Below are 26,517 nucleotides of genomic sequence, written 5' to 3' on the forward strand. Positions count from 1 at the left end.
AACGGGAATCACTAGAGTCCCTAGCTAGGGAGGACTTTAGGAATCACGAGCGCCGATTGGCTCGCGCGCGAGATCCGCGAGTTCGGGCGTCTTCGGCCGTGATCGAGGGCGGATCGGGCACGCTCGGCTTGACGACGGACGGCTGCCCAGGCAGGGAGAGAGACGAGCACGATCAGTGCACTTGAGAAAGCCCACCGTAGGCTGTCTCGACGTGTATGTTCTGAACGCTCCGCAACATGTTAATGAGTTTTCGTCTGCTCCCAACGAAAAATTCACGTGGCGTATTCAGTATACGAAAGAAAGACATTAGTTCAAGACATTTACCCTCTTGATCGAGCCTTTCACCTAGTACCAATTGTGTAATAAGCAAGCTGAGGAACGATGCCAGGCAAAAGGGGCAGAAGAGGAAAGTGCGGTAAGCGAGTGACTTTGGTTTCTCCCCTGTGCGTTTGATATCCGCGATAGCCCGACGTTACTTCCCCGTCCCAGCTTCCCTCTCCTCGCCCTCGCCGTCCGAGGGAGATAAAAGGGTGGAAGGGCCCTCGCGATCCTCCGGAGCGCGCACGTGACGCGCGCTCGACATTATTAAATTATCGATTCGCGCCTCCGTCCGTCCGTCCGTCCGTCCGTGTGTCCCCGAATGATTCACGTATCCGGGAATGGAAGTGTCTCGCTTATTTCGTCGACTTACGTCACGACGCAACGCCGCCGCGCGTCTCAGCATCCCCTTTTTTTTTCCCTCCCTTCGTCGTCCGAGATTCGCCCCTTCCGAACCCATCGTCGTCTCGTCACGCCGGGTCTCCCTCGCGTGGCCCTTTTTGGCGCGCGAGCAGGTTTTCCCTCCAGCTATGGCGGACGAGCGATGCACGGCTCCCATGTGACTCTCATGCCTCTCCGTGTGCCCCTGGAGCACATGGAGCTCGCGCGACACGCGTACAATACCAGCGACAGTCGCGACGGCCTCGTGATAACGCAGCTGACAGCTCCGTCCGAGAGGCATGTACATATGTCGATCCGTAAGGATACGCGGCACGTTCGCCGTTCGCGATTAAAAAAACGCGTCGCGATTGTCCGCGTGAGAGGTTATACGAAATATCGCGAGCAGCTAAGAGGTGCGGGCGGGAAGTGCGCCAATCGTGCGTTACATCTTTACGTGTTTTTTTTTTTTCACGATATCGATAATTGTCGGAGACGAATACTCCGAATACTCGGTCTTGCGAGACCAGCGAGACAATGTTATCTATATATATGTAGGTATATATATATACATACGTGACGCGTGCGATTCGTAGGGTATACGTATATATATTTTTTTTACACACTCTCTCTCTCTCGCGCGCGCCTCTGTGTCTTTATTTCGAAACAAATACCTCTTCGCTCTCTTTTTCCCGTTCCCTTTATTTTTATTCGCACGTATTACGACTCGCTCGATACCAGCTCGCCACGATCGCAATGGGATTGTGCGCGCTGGTAGGAATTTGCGCAATCGGTAGCAATCCGCTGTAATCGGTGGACCGTCCACGTTGTCAAGGCTTATATTGACGTTTTGTGCGTAGCCCTCCTCAGATGTTTGTCCATCTATCGACCAGATGAATATTTTCGTAGAAAAGCGAGACGTTTCTTTTGCTTCCCCCTCTCCCTCCCTCCCTCCCTTCCTCTCTTCCCACCTCCTCTTACCTCTCGTCTCTCGAGTCCCTCAAGGACTCGGCTCAAACTGCAGATTTTTAATGTTCCCATACTGCGCATTTGAGATGAGTCGCGGATTTCGAACGTTTTTCCTCGACGAATCGGCGATAGCTATAATCTTCCCAAGTTGATAAAGCTTGTGGCTTGCAGCCGAAAGAAAAAAAAAACGCACGATTCGAGAATCGCGAATTTATCAACTTGAAAATTATTTTAATTTTCTGCGACGAGTGACTTTAATTACTTCGGCGGCGCGTTCGAGTGTTTTTTTTTCACATATGTAGAATTATGAAATTATTTTTTTTTTTTAATGTACTTGACAACACGCGCGCGCACGTGCACGTGTGTGTTGAATACACTTTTAGAAAATAATTACCGATTATACGATCTACTTATAAAAAATATATAATAAAGCAGAAAGCGCAATTTGTCGCGGTTGTAATCTTTTACGATTTTTCCTACGTTTCAATTATCCGCTCCGGAACACGCGCCGAAACCCGCTAATGAGACAGCTGTGTGGATTTCACGTTATGTAACGTGGCATTCACTTTCAGAAGCTGTTATTATTTTCCACGGCTCGAAAATTACCCTGTCTTAATAGACTTTCGTAGCTTCCGATCGACATACGAGGCTCCAAACTCCAAACGTATTTTATCTATCGTTGAGATAAGCCATTATCAAATCACTTTCGGCTGACTTCTGAGAAATTTTCTCGCTCTTAATAACTCGAAAATATTAAAATTGCTTATCGCTGTTTATTAATGGCCACAGTTGTCACATGTTAACGAATATATGTGAGGATCGTAACTCCATTTAACGATGACTTGCCAAATATATATAACATATGTGTGTGTGAATTGTTTTGCATCTCTAGCTTTTGTTAATTATAATTTACATATCGTGACTCATAAGTAGTTTTAAAAGAGAGAAACGCGTACACACGTGCGTCTACACAGCCGCACGAAGTACTGCATACCAAAGCCCAGCGTGGACATACGCCTGAACCATATGTTTTGCGCTCTGCCGACAGGTGGAAAAAGAGCTGAGTTTACATCCGATGAGGATTCAATCAACAATGATGCGTGTAGCGAGATCAGCGGCCAATCCGACAATCGTAGCGTGCTGGAGGACGCAAACGACAACGAGGTGGACGAGCTCGCGCAGCAGGAGGCGTTCGAGGAGGAGCTGAAGGAGGCGATCGACGGTCTGACGCAGAAGAGCGCGAAGGGCCGCATCGTCTGCTTCAACGACATAGAGAACATCTTCGCCGTCAAGTACATACCCGACTTCGTGGAGGACAGGAAGATGACCATTACGGACGCCGTGGAGCGCGCCCTGAAGAAGGGCCGGGGCGACGAGCAGTCGACGGCGGCCAGATTGAGCACCCTCCTGTGCGTCCAGTTGGGCGCCTTCGACAGCGCCGAGACGATCTGCATGGATCTAAAATCGACCCTCATCTTCATCGCTAATGACAATGCAGCTTCTGTCCATGCTCGCGCCGAGGTAAACCATACGAATTATCAAGTCCAAGATGTATTATTGTAAATTTTTTGCATGCACATTATTTTTGTATTCATTAATGACAGAATTTTCATTTCAATAAAATGATTCCAGTGCTGCTGGGCGTTGGCCATGAATCAATTCTTGTCGGGCAACGACGCGACCGACACCATGGAAATCGCGCAGCTACTGTCGTCTATCTTCTCGGGCTCCTATTTGAAGGGAAACGGCGCGATCGCGAACATCTCCACGGACGTGGCGGCGTTGCACGTGGCAGCTATCTCGTCGTGGACCCTGCTTCTGACGGTCATGACCTCCGCGGACGTCTACAATTTGCTCGCGAGCGGCAGAACTAACAGCTACATGCCGTAAGTTCCATGGATCGTCAGCAATCGCGGAAACATCGCGGTTGTCGAACGACGATAAACACGCGTGAAAATTTTTTTTTCTCTCTTTCAGCTCGCTGAATCGACTGCGCGAACTGCTGGAATCACCGCATCTCGACGTACGCCTGTCAGCCGGCGAGGCGCTGGCGGTGATATTCGAACTCGGTCGTGATTTCTCCTGCGACTACGAGCAGAATTGGGCGCTCGAGCTGACCGAAATTCTCAAGGAACTCGCCACCGATTCGAACAAGTACCGCGCTAAGAAAGATCGCAAGCAGCAACGCGCTAATTTTAGAGATATTCTGCGTTACATCGAGGTAAATAGTTATATACTGTGCACGCTGTTTACTCGAAGGGAAACGTGTTTGCTTTTAAAAACGCGTGCCGATGCCAAGAGACAATGAAGAGACGTTGATGCATTTCGCTTTGCTTTCAGGAGGACATCGTGCCGGAGATGCATGTGAGATTTGGCCACGAAATTCTGAATTTGGAAGGATGGTGCGCGAGACACCAGTACAACGCTTGCTGCCGGCTGCTGGGCCCCGGCTTGAATATTCATCTCGCTGAAAATCAACTTCTGCGCGAGATCTTTCGCCTCGGCAACAAAGTTCTACCTCCACCATCGGCCTCCCTCAAAATGAGTAAATTAGAGCGAGTAAGTATTTCTTAAGAGTCCTTTGTTGTTCGTTTTAAATAATATGACTAAGTGTTATTTTTTTTTTTTTGCAGACATTGATGAACGCGGCCGCGTTCAAGGCACGCACCATTCAGCGCAACAAGAATCGTGACAAACGATCTGCAGCTATAGCACCGCTATAATCATACTTCTACGCTGGTTGTCTCATTTTAGTGTAATGCTATACTTGAATTTTCTTCCCTTAATTTATTGTAACTGTACATTTAATAGCGTAAATTGATGTTTTCTCAGTCGATTCTCGAGTCGAAATTATACAGATGTTCCACGTGATGCTACCGCCCTTTCCCGTCGCATAAATTCTGTCGATGTGAACATGTTGAACATGTGACACTCATATCGTCGCTTTAACGACTATATTTATTTAGGTGATATTTAATGATTTGAAAAAGTCTACGTGTGTGTATATATACAAGTCGAAATATGTGTATATACAATTGTAACGTTGGTAACGATGATTGCATTTCATATAAATTATTTCGGTACATGGTCTTTTATCAACTTGAGTATTGATGATCTTTTGAACTGTTGTTGTTTTTCTCTTAGACATATATTGTACGTGTTGATGTTTCGGTGATGAAATTACATGTTTTTAATTGCTATAAATTGAACCATATGATGGTTTAAAAATGGATTGTAATGTAAACTCATGGAATTATTTCGTATTTAACAGTAATAACTATATACACGAGTAAGATGTACGAAATATCTACTAGCATTGTACATAATTAAATGTAAGATGTAATGACATATTTAAGTCAACTAAAAACTGTAGATTATACAAGGATAAACGTCAACGATAAAATTGCCTGTTTTATTATTATTATACATCTTTCTCCACAGAAACAGTCCAATAAATGTCTAGCAGATCCCATTATCTTCGGCGGTTAAGAATGTCGATCACAGTCAATTCCATTTAAAAAACAAAAAACGTACAACAATCACGAAATTATATAATAACGTAACTTTTTAATTAAGTACATTTCAATCTCTTTCGATATATCCACAATAATAACTTTTACAATCACAATTACAATACAATGGTACATAAAAATAACATTGCACGTAATTTACAAGACTTATCACTAATATTAAGCGTACAGTCGTGGCAACCAATCTACAGCCTCATTTCATTATATAAATATAATAAATTAATACTTATATAAAAAGATTTCAGAATTACAAAAACAAGCGGGTTCTTGCGTGTGTCACAGTAAAAACAAAATTTATCAATTGTATACTCCTATTAGTAATTACATATATTTAAAGTTTTAGTAAAGAATAAAAATGAATAATTTTGTTAATACATTATTAATTTAGTATAAAAATTTCCTAGTAAATGCATACAACTGCTAATTTTATATTTTTACCGTGACACACATAAATCGCTCCACAAGCGGCCTATATATGCAAATTTAATATTTGCGTCTTAAATTCTTTCTCGGACAACATGTGCCATCGATAACCCAGTATTCTGGACACCTCCCTCTCCGTGTTCTCGTAGCTACGGCTGTTTGCCTTGATCCAACGATAATACTCGGGTGATCGGTCCAGAATTTTCGACCAGGCTCTATCACATCTCTTCAGGACTACGTTACGCCGAACGTACAAGCAGCGCAAGCATTTCGCGGTCGAGACAATCTCTAAAATCGTAGCGGTCGATATTTTATCTCGGATCATCTGTGGAAGAAGCGTCATTTGTCACTATACTGTAAATCGACAGGCATTTGCGGACAGTGATAGAGCAGTAGCGTCTTAATTATTTTTTTTTTAACAATTGGTTATTGTTATATTAGGCGTTAAAGAGAAGCTAGATAGTCGATGATTTGTTACGTTCATCCTGAATACGAAATTATATCTAAACAAATCTCTCAGGAATTTGGGACTTTATTCATTCGAGTTCTGAATGATTCATATTTAATTATAGCTATTCGATTAATTGTATCTAAACGCAGAAAGGAGAGCATTTCTACTATTTTGAAATTACAAACAAGAAGATCGAGAAACCCGTAGAGATCATTAAAACAGTCTGAATATTTACTAAAGCGCAGCATCGGGGATAAGTAAGTCTAAAATAGTTAGGAGGAACTTACACTCACACATTAGCAAGAAAGACTTTCGTAAGTGTGTAAAGGTACGAACGCATGCCAGCACATCGTAAAGTCGCGTTGTTAACATCAGTGTTTTTTTTTTGTTTTTAGAAAAGCTGTCACAAGCTCCTTTTTTGTTTGATTCAAATACAAAATGCTACCAGTGTATGCAGGTTCGGGCACATTCGGCAGAATTGCACTAACGCCTCGTCCAATCTCTTGGTGAAGCTCCTGTGCAGATAGTATCTCGTTATTCCCTTGAAAGCGTACACCCGTATCGTCGAGTCGAAGAACGCTGCGTGTGTGAGCACCATGGACGGCGAGATCTGTAGAACATAAATTTTTAGCGTGAAGAAAAATTTCTGCCCTCGTCTCCGATATAAAATCACGCATTGTCATCTCGCTAACTTGTGTGTTCGGATTATCCAGTACTATACTGTGACACGGTATGGCGCTATGTTCCAATAAATCCATAGGCAGAAGGATATCCGTGGCTTTGAAACTCTCTATCTCAAAGTGCACTTTCAAATAGGGATTGCTCACTTTCATTTTGACCCAAGACGACCTCTTTGGCTGAAATAAAAATCCAAATGAATCTCTCTCGATGCGAAGATTATCGTAATAAATCGTGACAGAGATTACAATTACCAATCGTACGGTGGTGTCCTTTGGACTATATCGATTCTGCAGAATATGCAGGTGCCTTAATTTTGTGTAGCCTATTAATTCTATTATGTCCTCGTGCAAATTTTGGGGACTGATAACTAAGACCTGAAAGCGTTTTCAATGAAATTTAATAAGAACTGTCTGTCAAATGTACTTGACGTACTCACGTTTAAGTTAATGAAGACTCCTACGTGTAGTAACGGACAATTGTAACGCGTGGTATTTATCAATATCAATTTCGACAGAGTCTGCGTGCAATTCGTGCAGATGTCGTCCATCAGGTGCAACGCCTCGTTGCTCTCGAGCATCAGATCTATCAGCTCCAGGCACCGGAGATTCTGCAGATTCCTCATGAGCCTCTTGAGCGCCTCCAGCAGCTTGCCACCCGTGCCGAAGACCCGGATCCGATCGGGATCGTCCCTGTTCGCCATGTTGCAGGGAAAGGTGAACTTGAGCCGGCGCACGTAGGTACCCACGCCGGCCACGGACGTGTTGTCCGAGCCCTGCCGCTCGGCGTACCACGATATCATGTTCATGAACTCGTAGAGGTTGTAGAAGTTCAGCATGGGCTCGAACACGAGGGTGCGGAAGTTCCGGCCGACCTTGTTCAGGCAGGTGGACGTTCTGATGTGATCCAGGACGTACTGCCAGCCGCTGTAGTAGTTGAACTTGCCCCGCGTGAGGGTGGTGTCCTCCAGGGTGAACGTGGACCAGACGTTTTGCAGCTTGAAGGCGCGATACCACGAGCGGCACACCAGCGACGCATAGTAACGCTCGCGTATCGTCAGATACGAGAATATCTCCTCCAGCAGGATGTCGGGTATCTGATCCCAGGCGCTGTACTCCTTGCACCGCTTATCCTCCTCCGTGTCCTCCTCCTCCAGATCTATGTACAAGGCTTGGCAGATAAGATTCGTTTTATTCCTTCCACGTGAGAATTGAACTTCTAAACAGCTCGGTGTACCGTGCTACGCTCGCGTGTTTTCTCTCCTCGTGTACCGACGTGTCCTATTTTTATGTGTCTACCTTGAATGCGAATTATTTTTAGACGAATTATTAACGTCCGATTCCGATTACGAATTAATCTCGGGGGAGGGGATTTCAATGATCCCGTCGAGGTGAATCTACTAATTCACACACGCCGGCATCCCCCACGTAATATACGTTACACTTACACGAATTACTCGGGTGTTACGTTGAGAAGAAAAGAACAATTATGCAGAGAAAATCGTGTGTTTACGCGCGACAACACGAGCGTACAATTGTCAGCCTCTTTAAACGGGGAAAAGGATTGCGACGAGCGATCGGGATCTCATATATCTGAAACGTAAATTGGCGTGGAGAACCGCAGGGACATCCGGCTTTTCCGAGCCGCGAAATCGCCCGAAATAATCGATTGTTCTCATGGATTTCTCTCGGGGAGGCGAGAGAGAGAGAGAGAGCGCGAGCGAGAGAGGCGAGAGAAGGAGAGAGAGAGAGAACATCGCGCGCTCACCTTTGTCCTCCTCGTCGAATTTCCAGCAGCCCTTGCTCATTTTCGATCCGATCGCCGCTCATCGATGTTACGTTGAAATAACGTTTCTTCGCAACGGGAGTATTTATATGCGATATTGCTAAAAATATACCGAAAAAACGGGAAGGGGCGCCCGCCGCGGCCGAGCGCGCATCGCCATGATGCCGATCGTTTAAATCGCCGCACCTGGCCAGCCACAGCTGACCCGCGGGCGGTCCCATCTCCTGCGTTTCTCGCCTCGCTGATCCTTCGCGGAAACGTCGCGAGAGGAGGACCAATCGCCCGACTGTCGCCCGGACGGCGACGACTTCCCGTCTCGGCGACTCGCCGCCGGAAAGTTTCGGCGGAAACGCGCTCGGCGTGGAAATCGCATTTCCGAAAACGAATTTTCTCGCGCGCGCCACGCCATCAGTGGGAGGTGGAGAGAAGAACGGAGCAAAGGGAGAGAGAGAGAAACGGAGCGCGCGAACCTAACCTATGTAAACAGTGCCGTCATGTCACGTTGTCGTGAAAACTAACCTGGATCTACCTGCGCCGCTGCAGATCTACACCTCGGATCCGTCGTAGACCCGCGCCTCCGGATAGATCCTGACAGTACGATGAACGTGATCGGCAGATTATGCCAACTGAGGCCGACGTTGCGAGGTTACAGGTGCGTGACGTGCGAGACACGTGAGACATCACGTTTGCTCGGATTGTTAAAAAAGAAAAAAAAATAGAAAACAAAAGATTTCGCTAAGGAACTCTGTTGCGTAACTCGACATCGTCGAGTGTTGCATGACGTTTATTAAGTTGAAAGAAGTTTGAAATGATTGTTGAAATTGATTTGTCAATATATATACTAGAGAGAACGAAAATAACGACCAATTTTCTGTTCAAAATTATTGAAAAATATAATAAACTTTTATCCCCTTTTTTTTTATAAAACAAACTTTTGTATTCTGACTTGTCAATTACATCTAATGTTGGCAGGAATTTATACACTACGCATGCTAAGAATGCATACGAGGGACCTGGTAAAACCACCGTGACGTTCATCAGCAAGGAGATTGGCTCTCGACTCCTGGTGACCCGTTGCGACCAGGTAACCATTTGGCGCCATTAATTTATCTAGAATTTACCGTTTATTCATGTGGAATAAACAGTATTATTTTACTTATTAAGTAGCTAAGTGTCAATTATTTTACGTTCAGGCAAACGAGAGTATATTAACTCGAGGTTTCTCACTTTTCAGCTCGGATTCCAGTTGAACACCGGCGTGAGGGTGCTAGGGCCAACGGTGCTCTTCCCCAGACATGCCGTCTGCTGGAACGTCAAGTCCGGCAGGCACATAGACGAGGCGTCGCTCTCGTTGTTCACCGTCCTCGAGCCGAAGCCCGATCTCCTGGTCATCGGAATGGACGATCAGTACGATTTCGCCTACCTCAAAAGCCTGCGCGAATGCGTGCAGAGGATCGGCATCACCGCGGAAATACTGTCCGTGTACAACGCGTGCACGGTGTTCAATTTCGTCAACGAGGAGGGCAGATACGTCGTTGCGGCACTGATACCGCAGAAAGCACCTAGACAACTACGGAAACTACCGCAGGGTGAATCCAAGCAAGTGGAACAAATAACGGACTCCGATAGTGCTGCGAACATCAAAACGGACAGTGTAAAAACGAAAAGTATAAAAGAATGATAGAAAATGTACAGGTACATACATATATATATATATTTGACGATTTGAGTTAAATTTTTGACTGTATTATATTGTGTAAAAAATAACTCTTCTGTAAATGATAATTATAAGATTGCAATACAATTATAGATTTGTTCGTTTTCGTTGTCTAAAATAAAACGGTTTTTTTTAGAAAGAGAAAGAGAAACAAATAGTAACTGAAACGAATGTTGATTTCGCCACAGAAAATGGAATAAATCGCTTGAATAAAACTACAAGCACACGTCAGTGCGTTGAAACGACGTTGCGATTAATTATGAGGCCCAATCGCCGCATAATAAAACGATTTTGCGCGCAGCGGCGCGGTTCGTACTTCGAATAAAATAGTCGTTAGCCTCGAGAGTGTTCGGAAATCCAGTAGATCCCAGAGGCAGGATTTCGTCGTCTTGACATTTGGCATTTTGTTGACGAAACATTCCAACAATCCATATCCTGTCGACTGTAAAATCAGACGGAGGAATAATAACACTCCGTTCTCGCTTCTACGAACCCTCGTGAGGAAGGCCTCGTGCATTTTCGCCGAACTGCCAAGATGGAGAGAGAATCTTCGAGGTTTGCGTTAAAAAAAAAATCGCTATGTACTCGAATTCCGAGATTCCCTAAGAAACACGCGGACGCAGCATATAACTCTAAAGGTACAGCCTACTGAATCATCGGTCACGCGAAGCGTAAATTTTGAAAAACGACGTGTCTTGCATTACTTTTTGCGGAGCATCGATATATCCAGTTGAGCACACGATTATCGTTAATATCGTTGCCTACCCATCGAGTTTTGTACGCCTTACTATGTAGACCGATCGGAAAATTAAATTTCTCGACGAATTAAACGTACGGAGACAGGTTTTTCCCTGCTTATACTTTGACACATCGTTTTTCGCAATTTCTCGTCATTTCACGCGTTCGGCACGAAGCGGTAACGTAAACGTTTTCCCGACGATCCGGAGAAAGATTCACGCTGCGAATAATAAACGATGTCTTTGACAGATAAAGAGTATATTCAACTTGATTTATTTCACACAAGAAATGTACAAGAGACGGGGGTCGTAAAAGCTCCGAGACTGAATGGATTATCATAAAACAAAAAAAAGGGGGGGAGTTTGGAAGAAATTCGTGACCACTTGCCACTTTCGGAGCTTCTCGTAGACGTAGCTAATTTTTCGGATAATGGATGACTCTCGTGTAAATACAGTTTCTTTCGTCACAGCTCTCCGATCTACGTACGGGAGTCTCCTCGGGCAATACGCACGAATCTCGCAAGTAGACGATGGTCACGTTTTCCGTTTCGTGGGAAAAATCTCGACGGGAAGGTTGACGGGGATGAGAAGAAACGGCTTGAGAATTAAAGGACTTGTCAAATTTCGCCCAAATGCAGACAGGTGGTTTTAACAAATGTGTGTATTGAACGCAACTCTACAAAACAATTCTCTCGATTTTCCTTCGCTGGACTAGATGCCTTATCGTAAATATTGAGCTCGACAGGGGATCGCTTCTGAGGGAGACAAGCCAGGCACACGCACATCCGTGTTTCGGAATTTCTTTTTTTTTATTAATAATTCACTCAGTTTTCCTGCAATAACCCTTTCCTTTTTGGGACACATGCTGTGTGTATATTATCAAATTTTCGAACCTGTCCGGTATTGCACCTGCGAGAAAATCGTGTGTCGCGTCCGTAAATACTTAATCGTTAACGCAGTCTTTCGCCGTCCGATGATGCATGATCGTGCGTGACTTTACGATACGTCCGCCGTAAATCGCAACGCAAGGGTGCAACGAAAGAAATTTTGAGTAGAAAATCTCTACATGACTTAGACAAATATACTTTTTTTTTCTCTCCCCTTTTTTCCTTTCCTTCTTTTTCCCTTTGCTTAATTAAGGCACCGGTGTACCTAACTTATTGATAGCTTGAAGAAATCGCGTTGCTTCCTATACAGTCGCTTTCGACAGAAAAGTCCCTGTGTAACAGTCTTGTGAAATACTTGAAGAACGGCAAACGTCTTTAGAAACCGTGGCGATCGCTTGAATTTTTTTTAATGCATTTTTGTGTTTCTATCTGCGTGTCTTTTCCCACAGATTCTCAAAATGTGATTCTTATTAATTCGTCTCTTTAGCTTCGTTTTCCTTTTGTTTCCCTCGATTGAAGTCAGGATTAACTTTAATGTTTGGATTGAACACGGTGTGTTATAAAAAGAGAAAAAAAAAAAGAGATGTAAAAACCAATTTCTCGCGAGTAAACGCCAATTAATAAGAAGCGACATTATTGCCGTGTACATTTGAATACCCAAAAGTAAAAAGTCAGGAGCCACATTGACGCCTATTTTTTTTGTGTGTAAAAATAATGCAGTACTCGTATCGCAGCACGCGTATCCCGCGGTATGTACGTTATTTCACATCTATGCAATTTGTATCTCACAATTAACAATTGATTCCCGCGTATACAGCGATATTACAAAATCAACATCACGCGGCTGCATTTGCCCATCATTAATTTAGCATTGATTCTATTTTCTTTTTCCTAATGGTCTCTTAATTTCTTTATCGTTAGCACAACGATAACGACAATAATGACGGTGACGAGGAGGATGGTGGTGAGGATGATTATGATGATGATGACGACAGTGATGACGATGGTGGTGATGATGGCAATAACAATAATTATGAGAGTAATGAGGGGAGGGGGGAGGGAGTGGAATAGAAGCGGGGACAGTACTAATAATTGACATAATAATACTAATAACAATAATATTAATAATAATAATAATAAAAAGGAATAATATTAATATTATATATAAATTATAATATTAATATTATAATTATAATAATTATAATACGACGATGTTGATGTCGATAACAATGGTACGAAGGGATGGCTGTTCGCCGCACGGGGTTGCACATGTACGATCAGCGAGAATAGCGGCTAATATTAATGGGAATGATTGATGAGAAGGAGGATGGTTGCCGGTAGGATGCAGTGCGTCAGCGTGAATAGAGAAATGAAGAGCACAATCAGAAATCGCAATAGAAATCGTTAGTTTTAATAGATCAACCGACCGAGAGCGGTTCCTCGGCCAACTTGGCTTGCTTTTTAATTATCCGTAGAATTATCTCCTCCACAATTATTTTCTCTCGGAGGCAGGAGGGGTGATGGAGGGAGGACAGAGGATAATAATAGAATAAGATGATAAAATCACTAATCGATAATAACATAAGGCATTATGTTGAGGATCTCGGCCTGGTAACTGGGCCTCGCTAGCATCTGATGCCACTCCCGAAATTCCACATTGTCAGTTTGGTTGTTATGCACACTTTTTACACTATCCACGTTCGATAATCCTGACGACACTCCGTTCCCTCCGTCCCTCGCATTCGAGCGCTCGTGATCACCGTCGGAACACGCGCTCGCCGTCGTCGACAGCCTCGGCTGGAAGTTCCCGTTAAGTCCTTCGACACACTGCATGTGTAACCTCTCGAGATCCTCGGCGGTGACCTCCCGCGGTGGCGGAAAGCACGCGTTGTCCCGTTCCTCGTTTTCGCCCCAGTCTATCGAGCTGGGATCCAAGGGCGGTAACTTGGCCAATATCTCCTCGACCGTGAGGTCCCGCTGCAACGGCGATCGACACGTCGACGTCTCGGTGGTACCTGATAGCCTGTCGTCTTCGCGCAGCCTGTCCTGACACGACGACTCGGGCGAGGGCTCGCGGCAATTCTCCGCGGATCTCAAAGCTCGAGTCGCCCGTTGCGTTTTGCCCGTGGACGTCTCAGAGGATGCCAGACCCCTGTGGCTCTGGGAGTTCTTCTGGCTTGAGCTGCGCAGATACTTGGACACCTGCTCATTGTTGCTACCCCGCAGAACGTCCTCCATGCTGGGCGGTTCCGCGACGCTTTGACTAGGTAGGGCATTGGCGCTGCCGACGGGGCTGCAATTGCTTCCGCGCGCCTGCAGATCGGCCAGTAGCTCCTGCGTGGTCTTCAGTTTCGGATTCCTCGAGATACTGGCCAGCTTCTCCTTCACGCTGTCCTCCAGAAACGATTGTCGCTTCGCGGACTTACTGCCCTTTTTCCGGCCGCGCTTCTTCGGGCCCGACGACTCCTCGTTCGTGGTCTCGAGGGAGGTGGTCTCCGCGAAACAGTCGGAGATTCGTTCCTTCAGTGTAGGGCTAGGCACTTGCGAATTTAAATTACCACTTATGTTCTCGCCGTTGAACCGCTGCTTCTTGACTTCTTCTATCGTCGTCTCAGCTCCATGCGGCGATTGATAGTATTGACATTGGTCCTTGCTGCTCTCCTCTTTCCGTAGTCGCTTATTGGAACTGTGTGTACGCGGCACCGCTTCCGTTACGTGATTCTGATTCGAGGTACCGAGTACTGGGGACGCATTCCTCGAGCAGGAACTTATCCTGTGATTGCTGGTCAGGGTAATTGACTGCTTGTTGTTCGAAGACGCGTTAGGAGATCGTGAATGGTCGCTGTGCACGGATAGTGCCGGACTGAGAACCTGTAATTATAAATTCGCGATGTTTAATACAGTCAGTATGGTTTCTTCCATTTTTTTTTTCACAATCTTGCTTGATGACAATCGATCTCTCTATAAAAAAAAATGTAAGACTTACTCTAAAAGGAGTGGCATCTTTCAAGGCTAGAGGACTGTGAGGCTTAAGCTCTCGCAACGCAGGACTCTGTGGCTTGAAACTCCTCAGGGCCTCCTTCGCACCGTTGAGAGCCAGGGTAGGCTGACATGGCGTGGGGTGTACCGTCGGCGGTAAAACCATGTCTCGCCAGCGGCGTACCAAATCTTTCGCACGCTTGGCCAGGGCTTCATTACTCGTTTTTCGACGAAGCTCGTTGATGTGTTTTCCGAGTCTCGTAATCTATCAAAAGTGCTTTCATTACAGTACACTCTCGCTTCTTCAGTATTACAACAATCATTAGAAATTTTCTGTTGAACATAAATATTGATGTGAATGTGGTGATGAATGTGATAAATAAGGAAAATAAATTATTATAGTTATTAATAGCTAAGTGTGCGTATACATACATACATTAAGTATTTAAATTAATATTATTTACTTTATTATAAGAAATTATAACCTATTAACGAAAAACTTATCGACAAGCATTAGTTACATAGGAAAAATGTTGCATTTAATTGATATTTTTATTAGAAAGCATCGTCAAAACTGCAGTTGTATCTTTGTATAGTTGTATAAATAGTTTGCAGAGCTTATATATTTTTGTATAAAATAAATTAGATATTATACAATACTTTTAACTAAATTATTCTTACAGATACAATGCATTAATTACATCATTCAACTGAAGTAATATCAAAATAATTCCTTTTTTTTATTTTTATTGAATTTTCTGTTATATTTGTGATTATGCTTATATTTTCATATTTATTTATAACGTTACAAAATGGAAGAACATATGATATATACGATACAGAAAAAGAGAAAAGCAAATTATCGTTAATTAATAATTATATGTATGTATATATATATATACATTATAAAATTGCCAATAATCTATTTTTCATTACCTCCAGCGCCTCTTTAGTGACTGTCGTCTTTTCCAATGTCGAAATGACATCGACCACGGCTCGCATATCGACGACCTGAAATAAAGACGAGTGTAATTTTTAACATATGTTTATTCTAATTACGAGCATGTGAAAATTATAATCATATTTCGATACACGAGGTATGAAACTTTTGGAGGAAAGATGCCAATAACAAATTCTACACATACGCACACACACAGACACACAGTGCATACACAACACACACACACACACACACACACACACACACACACACACAACACATTCGCACGAAGTACTACATATATATAATTCTACATATGAATGTATACACATACGGTACACACACATATACACACATACATATTTTCATGAAAAAACGTATTCAGTTATGGTCGGTAATAACAAGTATCTCGGCAAAAATATTCGACTAATTGAAACTAATTGAATTTTAATTGGATTTTCAGACTAGATTGAATTTTTCCGATCGTGGGAGTTGCATCACAAATTGCCGAACAATGTCAAAAAAATACGCGATAACATTTTCATGCGAATAAAAGCTCCTCAGAACGGAAATACTTCGAGAATTAACAGAATGCATTTTATAAAGTGTTACACGAGGTGGTTCCGCGGGAGGGTATCGCGCACATGTGTACGACAACCTCGGAGCCGCGATTTTATCGGATCCGCGGGGCAGCGATGGCCTGGTCTCTCCGTCCAGGAACAGACGAGATTATCGTTTGGCGGGGACTCCTATTTCGACATCGAAGTGTCGAACATTCGTACGAACATACGTTCCTCTTGACAGAAACGTCGTGTGCAATTTTGAATAACCGAATTTAAGGCAGGGCGATCGAGGGGGGAGCATCGCCGAAGGAAAAACGGCGTTCGCATGATCCCGAGACAGATTCCTTCGCGGCGACCCGCGAAAGTTGCGATATCGCGATGGTGTAACGAGGGAAAGAAAACGGGACGAGACGTCGGACAAGGTGCACGAGGAAGGGTGGCATAAGCGTCGCGTGGGCTCGGCATCGAGGTGCATCGTTTCGATACGATTGAGGTTATGTAGCCAGGTAGTCGAGAACGCGCTCGCACGCACGTTACGTTACTCCCGACTTCGGCCGATGTCCTTTTCCCTCCCGCCTGCTCTCTCGCTCGCTCGCTCTCTTTCTCCCTCTCGCACGCACACTCGGCGGCGGGCGAGCGTGTGCGAGTGTGCGAGCGAGCGAGCGAGCGAGAGCAGGCCATACGTAGTGCGCGCGGTGATCTCGCCGTCTCGCGCGTGTTCGCGGAGAGAGGAACAGTGTGCCTCTCGCGCGCCGCGGCATCGCGGCGCGCGACGGCGACGACGGCCGTGGCCGCGGCGGCACTCATACACTCGCGGCCGTCGTCGCGGCCGCCACGCTACCACACACGTACACGCGCGGCGCGCGTAACACACGAAGAGAGAGAGACGTACACGGACGCGACACACACACACGCGCACACACATACACGCACACGCTGTCACTCTAGCGGGCACTCTCGCGCACGTCACTGGTACAGGCAGCAACACGGCGCACGGGGGATCGAGAGTGGCCCGATAGCCGTTTGCGCGTACGGACCAACGGAGACGGCGCGGTGCATCTCGCCGCGACACACCACACTCTCCGCCTTTACTTACATTGTATTCCTTGTCAAGGGATTTCAACAATTTTTCGGTCAGCTCGCTGCAAATTCTCTGCATCGGGGTATCGCGCATGGGGGCCCACGACGGGGGGATGTATTGTATAGGATCAAGCGGAAAAATAGAGTCCGGGCTCCACGCGTATATCGCAGAATTCGGTCGCGATGCGCGAGACACGAGGGAGACTCGCAATGGCGACTACCGAACTGTGCGCTCCACCGTCGTTCGCATGCCCTCCCTGCCTCCCGAGTGCCTCCTAGTCGCGGCCCATGCATCGTCCCTACCCCCACTACCGGCGGTCCGGAGCGACGCTAGCGACGCCGGTCGGCCGGCCGGAGACGGCCGAGCGGGCCGAGCGCGGCCGGGCGGGCTCCCCCCTCGCGCTCCGCGCGTCCAGAACCGCGTGTCCCCCGGCCCCGCACGCCCGCGCCGCGACCACCGAGCGCGCCACGTTTCCTTCCCTCCGCCCTGCGCTCCCCCTCTCCTCAGCACGCTCTCGGCCGTGTTCGCGTCAGTTCGCACTCGGTGCCACTCGGTGCGCTTGGCGCTGCCGGTTACTCGGTACACGACGCGCAACGGCGCACGAACACGGGTGGATCGTCGCTGGTCGTTCGTGGCGTTATCATAGAGCAGCAGCGACAAATTCCAACAAATTGCCGCCCGACCCGACGATTTCGACGACCTCGGTCGACACGCGTCGCGCCGCACACGTATCTGGCACCGAGTGTGACTGCGCGACCCGTATACATGATAAAAAAAAACGATTTTTTTTATGTCGAACGGGGAAAATCTTGGGCGCGTTAGACTCCGATAATTAACCCGAGGTAGATATATATATATATATATGTATATATATTATATATATATGTATATATATCGCGCGGAAATACCATGTTGTATCGTACCGGCCGTATCTCTCCTAACGTGTTTCGAAACGCGCGCAGGGGTGGTGGATGACTCATCGTATCCGATGTCAAACGACGAAACGTTGTTGCGCCGCTTCCTCGAAATCGCGGGCGGCCCACCAGCGTTCACGCCGATGAACCGACCGATATACGGGGTTGAGGCGCTCGAAATTGCCAGCGCCAGCCTGACGGTCACACGTCGATATTTCGCTATCTGTGGGAGAGAGAGAGAGAGAGAGAGAGAGAAACAGGGCGAAAAAAATAAACGGAGGGAAAAAAAACTTAACGTCTCCACGAGATAGATCTCCGCTCGTCGACGATCTCCCGCGGTCGGCGTGGCTTCCGCTTCGAGAACGCGAGTTTTTCAGATGCAGGAACTGCACGATATATGCCGTAAATCGATCTTTCTGGTAGGCGTCCTACGTGTGCAGGAATGTCAAAAGTTAATAGGACCAACGAGGATTGGAACGTGAACTAAGAACGGGACATTTTCGTATTTCATTCCGAGGCGAGGTGCGCTCGGCTCTCTCGACGATTCACCTTGACTATTTCCGTGTATGTATGTACAAACGTCGTTGGGAGTAGCCTCGGCTGGAACGAAGTTACATCGGTTACCGTAATGTACATTATACATCCGGCCGTCGAAGTGACGCGACTTTTACGCACGGCCCATTTCTCTCGATAGGTACATAATACTGGCGTGAATCAAGGTGATAATTTCAAGCATCTCACCCTATATTCCGAGGTTCCTCCTCTCTCACCACCCCTCTCGTAACCATCTATTACGATAAAGCTGTAACATCGGGGTCATAACATGGGCGTAGAAATGTATGGGTGCTGGACAACGTAATGGTAGACTCTCGAGTCGATCGAGCGAGCCCTCCATTTCGTTGCCCACCGGTTCTACCTTTCTGTTATCGTTATTCCGACGGAATTTCGGTCGATGGGAAATTCTCGCTAACCTCGATAGAGACGGGAACGGAGAGACGAACCGACGTCTAGGTCTAATAAATAGGTAAACGTATCATGTGATGTTATCGCGTCCCTCGGAGGAGGACGGAAATCTCCCACCCTCCCCCCTGAACGACAAGAATGAGAGATAAAACGTGGAAGTGAAGTGCTGGATGTGCGTCAGAGAGGGGACGGAAGAGGAGAGGTTGGGGGAAAGGGGAGGTTACGTGCGTCCGTGGCGTAGTAGAGGATTGTAAAAGCGAGGCAGCGGTACGTACATTCGCGCGAGCAAATCTCCGAGATCTCGACGATCACCCCGTGCGTGATTTAGTGTATATTTGCATTCCTTTGCCGAATTCTCGCTACATTACAGCCTCGCATCTCCCTCAGTTCCATAACCATAATTGCGATCGTAAAACACGATCGTCGCTCTGTCGGCGCGTTCTGAAATCTATCGAGCCAAGTTCATCGCGACTCGACGGTTCTCGCCGGGTCCGATTTCAGTCGGTAAAGACGGGAACTGCCGCAGCTGCTCGACTCCGTCGGCAAAGACGAGTCGCGTTGTAATCGCGGTCGACGAGCTCGATCTACCTAATCTATCGATCTATGACCGCGATAGCGTATCAAGTTTGAATGTGTGTGCGTAACGATGTTGTTATGAGAAACGAGATAGCGGTGGACTTTAAACGCCAGATAGAATTATGCCTCATCATTACGGGTGTTTTTTTTCCCCCGTTTGTGCAGAGCCGATCGGAAGCGCGAAAGTTAACGCGAGTGTCATTTTGTCATTTGCAATTTACAGGTCGCTCCGTACGTCTTGCGGTGAATAAGTATCCTTCGTGCGTAGAAAGATGGCACAGGAATTGCGCTTCGACGGTCGAGTGGTCGTGGTGACGGGAGCGGGTGCAGGTAAATGTTTTGCTTTATTATATAAATTTTTAAAATATTTTTGCGCTCGTATTACACTTTTCCGACTAATTAGACCAATACCATATGCAAAGCAGAATCAAATCGTCTGATTACATTTTATCATTTATTATTTATTATTTATTGTATTTCTTTATTAATTTATTTAATTATTTCGCATTTATTACTTTTTGCATTAAATATATATGTAAATTGAATGAAGAAAGATTTAATACATTTTTTTTATAAATGTAATAATAACACAATTTAATTTATATTAACTAACAATTTTTTATGAAAAATATATTTAAAAAATAATAAAACTTTGTTTATTTTATGTTCATTTGCTCACGTAACCAGAAATGTTTTTGAATACGAAAATAATGCGAGTCTATTTGACTATGTATCGGCTTTTATCTTGAAGATATAATATGAAATGTGCAACAATTTCCAGGACTAGGACGTACCTATGCATTGCTGTTTGCGTCCAGGGGTGCCAGCATAGTTGTAAACGATTTAGGAGGCAGCAGGCACGGAGATGGAAGCAGCACCAAAAGTGCGGACGCTGTGGTTCAGGAAATTCAGCGAAATGGTCAGAATTTTAATATAATTTACATAATTTTGTTTGCTCATTAAAAACGATATTTCTGATCTGGTAATTAAATTATGTAGTTAAATACGCATTATTTAATCTAGAATGATATATTTAAAAATGTCATATGTGATTCATTATACATGAATTATGTAAAATACATGATATAGAATTTTGTAATTTGTTTTTTCTAAGCCAATGTATGTGTCCGTTTTATTTAAAGTTTTTCTATTAAATTGCATAATATTTAAGATTTACATATCATTAACTTTATTGTGCATATATTATTTAAATTAACTTTATTATACATTATTTCAAGAATATTAATGGAGTATTCATGTTAATCTTTTAGGGGGCAAAGCTGTCGCGAATTACGATTCCGTGTTGGACGGTGCAAAAATTATTAAAACCGCAATCGACACATTTGGCCGCGTAGATGTAGTTGTCAATAACGCCGGTATTCTGCGGGATGTATCGTTCGGAAAGATGACGGAGGCTCAATGGGGTATGTAATACGAAATAAGATACACAAACCATTAGCTACTTCCTTGTTCGTACCGCGATTTTTAGAAATCCTCTCCTGTATGAATCTACGTGTTCTGACCTCGCGTTTCTTTCAGACGTCATACACAACGTCCATCTGAAGGGTGCAATGAAGACGACGCAAGCAGCGTGGCCGTATTTTATGAAACAGCAGTACGGCCGTGTAATTTTTACGTCGAGCAACAGCGGCGTGTATGGAAACTTCGGCCAGTCGAATTACAGCTCGGCAAAACTGGGTCTCGTGGGATTAGCTAACACATTAGCCATCGAGGGCGCGAGGAAGAACATTTATACCAACGTCATAGTGCCCACAGCTGCCTCACGTTTAACGGAGGATATCATTCCACCTGGTGAGTCGTCAGCAATGTTTATTTCATAATAATCCCTAAGAGCTATGAGATTTTATAGGTTTTATTAATTAAAATATGAAATTTTATGTCTCAAGTCTTATTAATAATTACAATACTTTTAATCTTAATGTTTGAAATATTGACAAATCAAATTACTTGTTAAAAAACATTTTGCTACATTATATTCAATTAAAAGATATTATGTTGATACTTTCCCGCGATATCTCATACACTCACACATACATGCATCGCGTTCTGCTGAAAAGGGCAAATTGAAGAATTAATTGACATTTCGCAGATTTCTTTGAGCAATTGAAGCCTGAATTGATAGCACCCGTAGTCTTTTGGCTGTGCCACGAAGATTGTACTGAAAATGGCTCTATAATTGAAGCGGCATTAGGCTGGGCTGGCAAATGTAAGCATCAAAGATATTTAATTCTATAGCTGTTAATATTTGTAAGAAAAAATTTTACGAATAATAGTTTTTAAAGCTTCTTATTCTTTGAAATAAGTATATATTTATCGTACATTCTTAAAAACCTTTTCATTTTTTTTTATTAGAATAAGTATAAATATTGTAAAAATGGATATAAAAGATGCTCGAATTTACAGGTCACATAATCCGCTCTTCGGGCTGCGCCTTGCGACAAGATTTGTCGGCCGACGTTACACCAGAAAACGTACGAGAAAATTGGTCGAAAGTGATAGACATGACATCGACAAAGCGACTCAATTCGGTTCAGGTAAGAGAATATATACCTGTGTACATTTTAACTTAACAGGGACCTCCTGTAATTCTTGTCCTGTAATCTCTGTTTAGGAAGCAACGGGAGAATTGATAGGCGTTCTCGAGGACATGAAGAGTGGTGCCCCTTCAAATGAAGTAAGTTATGCTTAAGTCTCTTCTTCGCGTATCACAAAACTTATCTTTATCCATTCCCATTGTCCACAGGTAGATCATGTCATGAGAACCACATATAATTTCCACGATACTATATTGTACGCGCTCGGAGGTACGTAAAACAGACTGATTATACAATAGATTCATATTAAATTACGTAAACTTATCGGGGATTTCGTGTTTCGTAGTTGGGGCTACAGTTCAAGAACCAACCGATATTCGTTATTTGTATGAGAATCACGACGAGTTCGCCGTTCTACCTACATTCTACGTTTTGTACGGACCTATGGGATGCATGAGCTCTTCTATCGTGTCAGACGCTCTTCCATTTACAAATGTTGATCCAACGCGAGTATGATTGAGAATTTTTTTTTAAAACCATTGTATTATTTTATTCGTCGTTTATGAGCAGTGCTTTTCATGTTGCATTGATTGTTTGCAGATACTTCACGGCGAGCAATTTCTAGAAGTTTACAAACGACTACCTGCGGAAGCCACGGTGGAGACGCGCTTTAAAGTTCAGGACGTAATGGATAAGGGGAAAGGCGCCGTTGTCCTTGTTCAACGTATGTAAATCTTGCTATTTATATAAAATATTGGATTGTCATGATTCCGATTAATGTACACTAATATACACATTCACCAGCGAGTATTTATTCGTGATACGAATACAATATTAATGATCGATTTCATTAGTGTAAAATATTTGTAGTTTGGACGTATGGTAATCGTGAAAAATATAATTTGCAACAACGCATATGTTTAGCTTACGTAAATGCTATAACGTTTTGCTTAGAATAGTAAAACAATGTCTTTTTTTATACTGTAGAGAATAACTTTCTCATTTTCGAGATTTTTAATATAAATGTTTAATATAAATGAGCAATGTAATTTGTTTTTGTGTTTTTCTAGATGATACCTATGATGTAGCGAGCGGAGAGAAGCTATCGACTGGACAGATATCTACATTTATCGTCGGTTCAGGTGGTTTCAAAGGAAAACGAACATCGACGTTTATCATCCCGACCGTTGACCCTCCCACTCGAAAGCCAGACGTAACGGTTATGCAACAAACTAATGTTGACCAGGTGAGAAAAAAAGAGTATACATGTTATATTCTTGTTTAACAAGATTAGAATTTACGTCTTAAAAAATACACTTAACAATATTGACGATTTTTATAAAACGAAAAAGCCATTTCGAAAAGTAATTTTAATAGTTTTATTGTCACGTCTACGTTTAAAATATAATATTCGTGTGTCTTTTGAGTTTTAAATATTTTGCATACATTAAATTATATATGCGACAATTTTTGCGTCATTTTTTACAGGCAGCTTTGTACAGATTGAGTGGAGATTTGAATCCTTTGCATATTGACCCTAATGTCGCAATGTTGGGAGGATTCAAAAAGCCGATATTGCATGGACTGTGCTCTCTGGGATTCTCCGTCCGTCATGTTCTTCAGACTTACGCCGCCGGAGATCCACATTTGTTCAAATCTATTAAGGTACTGTCATTAAGAAAATGATATTCACGAAGTTCCAAGGTAAACTTGTCACTCCTAATAATATGAGATGCAAACTAACAACGTAAAACTTTGACACGCGCATTGAACAAATTGCATGTCCATACATTTACATTTAAAAATCTTGAAAATAAGGAAATTATTCTCTACAGTACAAAAAAGATATTGTTTTGCTGTTCCAAACAATACCGAAATTAACAGTACTTAAAATAAGCCTTTGTAAAATTTATACATTTTGATAGATATTATTTCAAATTATATTTCTATCTTCATATTTTCGTGTAAGAAATATTAATAAGAACAACAGTTTTCATTATTTCTATATTTCTGCACGCGTAAAAACAAAATTTAAATAATAAAAAAATTTGATTTATTAAGTCACTTATGAAACTTCGTGAACTTTGTTTTGATTATCATAGTAATATATACAATATGCGCACTCACGGTCTACGCAGAACGACGTATTATAAATAGCACACGAACGGCAGATAGTACGTAATGCATGATATAGCACTTGTCAGTGGTGAACATAAATTGATCGTGAGACGGTCGTGTAGTTACATCAACGTAAGTCAGCGTTAAGTTAAATAGTAACCAGGTAATTTATTATAAATATTCTTCCATAAAAGGAAAATATAGTATAATAATATTAGCAATAATAATTAAAAGAAATACATATAATTGTGGAACGTAGAAGAAAATCTTGATATTTAGATTTTGTTTTACTGCAGCGGTCTGTAGCAATAAGGTCTATTGCAGTTACTATTGATTAATTTTTAATAATTCAATCCACAGCAAAATGAAACTTGGTAAATTCGTGCAACATATTTTTATATATTTATATATATATTACCTCAACCGTGACTGTCCATTTTATATCGCTTATCTTGGTGATATTTGTGTTATCGATTTTTGTTCAATTGTGTTGGTGAATGTGTCATTTTATCTACGTAATTATATTTGCAATAAAAGGTTTTTATCGTTTCAGTAATATTCCAGCGACGGACTCAACAATTTCGTTTATTTCGATATTATTTTATCAAAACATTTCAGGTGAGATTTGCAAAGCCAGTTATGCCAGGCGAGACCTTACGCACCGATATGTGGCGCAACGGTAACAGGATACATTTCCAAACGACTGTCCACGAGACTGGAGTGCCAGTTATTACAGGTCAGTCATTATCACAGAATTTGCATATAAATATATATTTTTTTCATTATTTTGTCTTTCATAATTCTGTCTTTGTTCTTGGAAATAGCGAGATAAGAACAGAATAATTTTACTTTGTAGGAGCTTACATTGATCTATTGGAAGTTAAAACGGGAATGCCGCGAGCAAATCCGTGTTCCGGAAAAACAAATTTGGAGAGTGATGCTATATTTGCGGCTATCGGTGACCACGTGAAACAGAATCCCGATCAAGCTAAGAAAGTCAATGCGGTCTTCCTTTACAATATATTAGTTGATGGGAAACAAATGTCAGAATGGAGTAAGTAACTTCGGAAAATGTATGATATCCTGAATTATGGAACTGAAGAAAACGGGAGATATTTAATATCAATTAAGACAAATGCCTTATTCTGTATAAATGCAACAAAGTGCAACGGGTTGGAAATTTAACTTTCTAAAATGTCGATCTGCAATCACTGCTCTTAAATTTGTATATTTTGAATTTTTAAACGCAAAATTGACAGCCCACTGCTGAAATAATCGTAAACTATTGAATTTTTTTCTCTCGTCATTTGTTATGATGTTCCAAAAGTTTAAAAAATAATACAAAAACATTTGTTCTACACAAATAACATACTTTGTTTTTCTTGACAGCTCTCGATTTAAAGAACGGTGAGGTACATAAGGGAAAACCAAAATCAGGGAAAGCAGACGCGACGCTCATTATAGAAGACAAAGATATGGTTGAAATTGTAAGTCAGCCATTTAAAAACAGAAAAAGGGTATTATATATTTTTTTCCTTCTAAACAATATCATGATTGTTACAGGCATTGGGAAAATTAAATCCACAGTTGGCATTTATGCGTGGGAAATTAAAAATAACTGGAAACATTATGCTCACGCAAAAATTGAAGAGTCTTATGGAAGCGAACAAAGCAAAATTGTAATTTTGCGTTGTCTTGTTTTTGTAAATAACGTAATTTGCATAATTAAAGAGGGCAGTAAATTACGAATTTACATAACTGTAAGTATAGGTTGAGGTACATATATTCTTATTGTTATTGTTTGTTCCGACAGAAACTTTTATACAGAATTTGTTATAGTCTGGGGATAATTTGATTTGATGTGACTTTATATACCTATATTGTAATACATTCCATAATAAAGTTTTCAACTAAAGAATGTTGATCACAATTTATAAAAAAATTACGTTTAAATA

The 26,517-nt window shown here is 43.0% G+C and overlaps 5 protein-coding genes across 11 annotated transcripts; 3 read left to right on the plus strand and 2 right to left on the minus strand.

The window, feature by feature from the left end:
• Positions 1-167: 167 nt before the first annotated feature.
• On the plus strand, positions 168-5,068 carry LOC105448849 (interferon-related developmental regulator 1). The gene is made up of 6 exons (XM_011687666.1): positions 168-415; positions 2,714-3,186; positions 3,298-3,551; positions 3,643-3,886; positions 4,006-4,224; positions 4,299-5,068. Exons 1-6 carry the CDS (start codon positions 382-384, stop codon positions 4,386-4,388), a joined length of 1,314 nt encoding a protein of 437 aa, XP_011685968.1. The 5' UTR covers positions 168-381; the 3' UTR covers positions 4,389-5,068.
• LOC105448847 lies at positions 5,057-8,730 on the minus strand. 2 transcript variants are annotated; one of them, XM_011687665.1, is made up of 6 exons: positions 8,515-8,730; positions 7,187-7,905; positions 7,002-7,124; positions 6,762-6,926; positions 6,515-6,679; positions 5,057-5,943 (listed from the first exon to the last, which is right to left on the minus strand). In XM_011687665.1, exons 1-6 carry the CDS (start codon positions 8,552-8,554, stop codon positions 5,665-5,667), a joined length of 1,491 nt encoding a protein of 496 aa, XP_011685967.1. In that variant the 5' UTR covers positions 8,555-8,730; the 3' UTR covers positions 5,057-5,664. The 2 variants fall into 2 exon arrangements, with proteins under 2 accessions (XP_011685967.1, XP_011685966.1); XM_011687664.1 differs by having other exon boundaries at positions 7,187-7,917.
• A 125-nt stretch (positions 8,731-8,855) lies between these two features.
• LOC105448846 (NADH dehydrogenase [ubiquinone] 1 alpha subcomplex assembly factor 3) lies at positions 8,856-10,491 on the plus strand. Of its 2 annotated transcripts, XM_011687663.1 has the most exons (4): positions 8,856-9,184; positions 9,505-9,616; positions 9,767-10,227; positions 10,386-10,491. In XM_011687663.1, exons 1-3 carry the CDS (start codon positions 9,132-9,134, stop codon positions 10,211-10,213), a joined length of 612 nt encoding a protein of 203 aa, XP_011685965.1. In that variant the 5' UTR covers positions 8,856-9,131; the 3' UTR covers positions 10,214-10,227; positions 10,386-10,491. The 2 variants fall into 2 exon arrangements, with proteins under 2 accessions (XP_011685965.1, XP_011685964.1); XM_011687662.1 differs by having other exon boundaries at positions 9,767-10,464.
• A 753-nt stretch (positions 10,492-11,244) lies between these two features.
• LOC105448852 (mediator of RNA polymerase II transcription subunit 26) lies at positions 11,245-18,655 on the minus strand. Of its 3 annotated transcripts, none has more exons than XM_011687675.1 (4): positions 18,360-18,655; positions 15,789-15,863; positions 14,860-15,117; positions 11,245-14,744 (listed from the first exon to the last, which is right to left on the minus strand). In XM_011687675.1, exons 1-4 carry the CDS (start codon positions 18,414-18,416, stop codon positions 13,440-13,442), a joined length of 1,695 nt encoding a protein of 564 aa, XP_011685977.1. In that variant the 5' UTR covers positions 18,417-18,655; the 3' UTR covers positions 11,245-13,439. The 3 variants fall into 3 exon arrangements, with proteins under 3 accessions (XP_011685977.1, XP_011685976.1, XP_011685978.1); XM_011687674.1 differs by lacking the exon at positions 18,360-18,655 and adding an exon at positions 17,452-17,718; XM_011687676.1 differs by lacking the exon at positions 18,360-18,655 and adding an exon at positions 16,888-16,931.
• Positions 17,992-26,504, plus strand: LOC105448851 (peroxisomal multifunctional enzyme type 2). Of its 3 annotated transcripts, none has more exons than XM_011687673.1 (17): positions 17,992-18,278; positions 20,113-20,219; positions 20,671-20,808; positions 21,161-21,313; positions 21,429-21,701; positions 22,000-22,116; positions 22,314-22,444; positions 22,522-22,584; positions 22,654-22,714; positions 22,791-22,954; positions 23,045-23,168; positions 23,515-23,690; positions 23,933-24,109; positions 25,181-25,298; positions 25,419-25,616; positions 25,952-26,049; positions 26,126-26,504. In XM_011687673.1, exons 2-17 carry the CDS (start codon positions 20,162-20,164, stop codon positions 26,243-26,245), a joined length of 2,169 nt encoding a protein of 722 aa, XP_011685975.1. In that variant the 5' UTR covers positions 17,992-18,278; positions 20,113-20,161; the 3' UTR covers positions 26,246-26,504. The 3 variants fall into 3 exon arrangements, with proteins under 3 accessions (XP_011685975.1, XP_011685974.1, XP_011685973.1); XM_011687672.1 differs by lacking the exon at positions 17,992-18,278 and adding an exon at positions 19,481-19,580; XM_011687671.1 differs by lacking the exon at positions 17,992-18,278 and having other exon boundaries at positions 20,050-20,219.
• Positions 26,505-26,517: the final 13 nt, after the last annotated feature.

This window comes from Wasmannia auropunctata, unplaced genomic scaffold (genome assembly GCF_000956235.1).
Source record: "Wasmannia auropunctata unplaced genomic scaffold, wasmannia.A_1.0 LD336078.1, whole genome shotgun sequence".
NCBI classification, from domain to species: domain Eukaryota; kingdom Metazoa; phylum Arthropoda; class Insecta; order Hymenoptera; family Formicidae; genus Wasmannia; species Wasmannia auropunctata.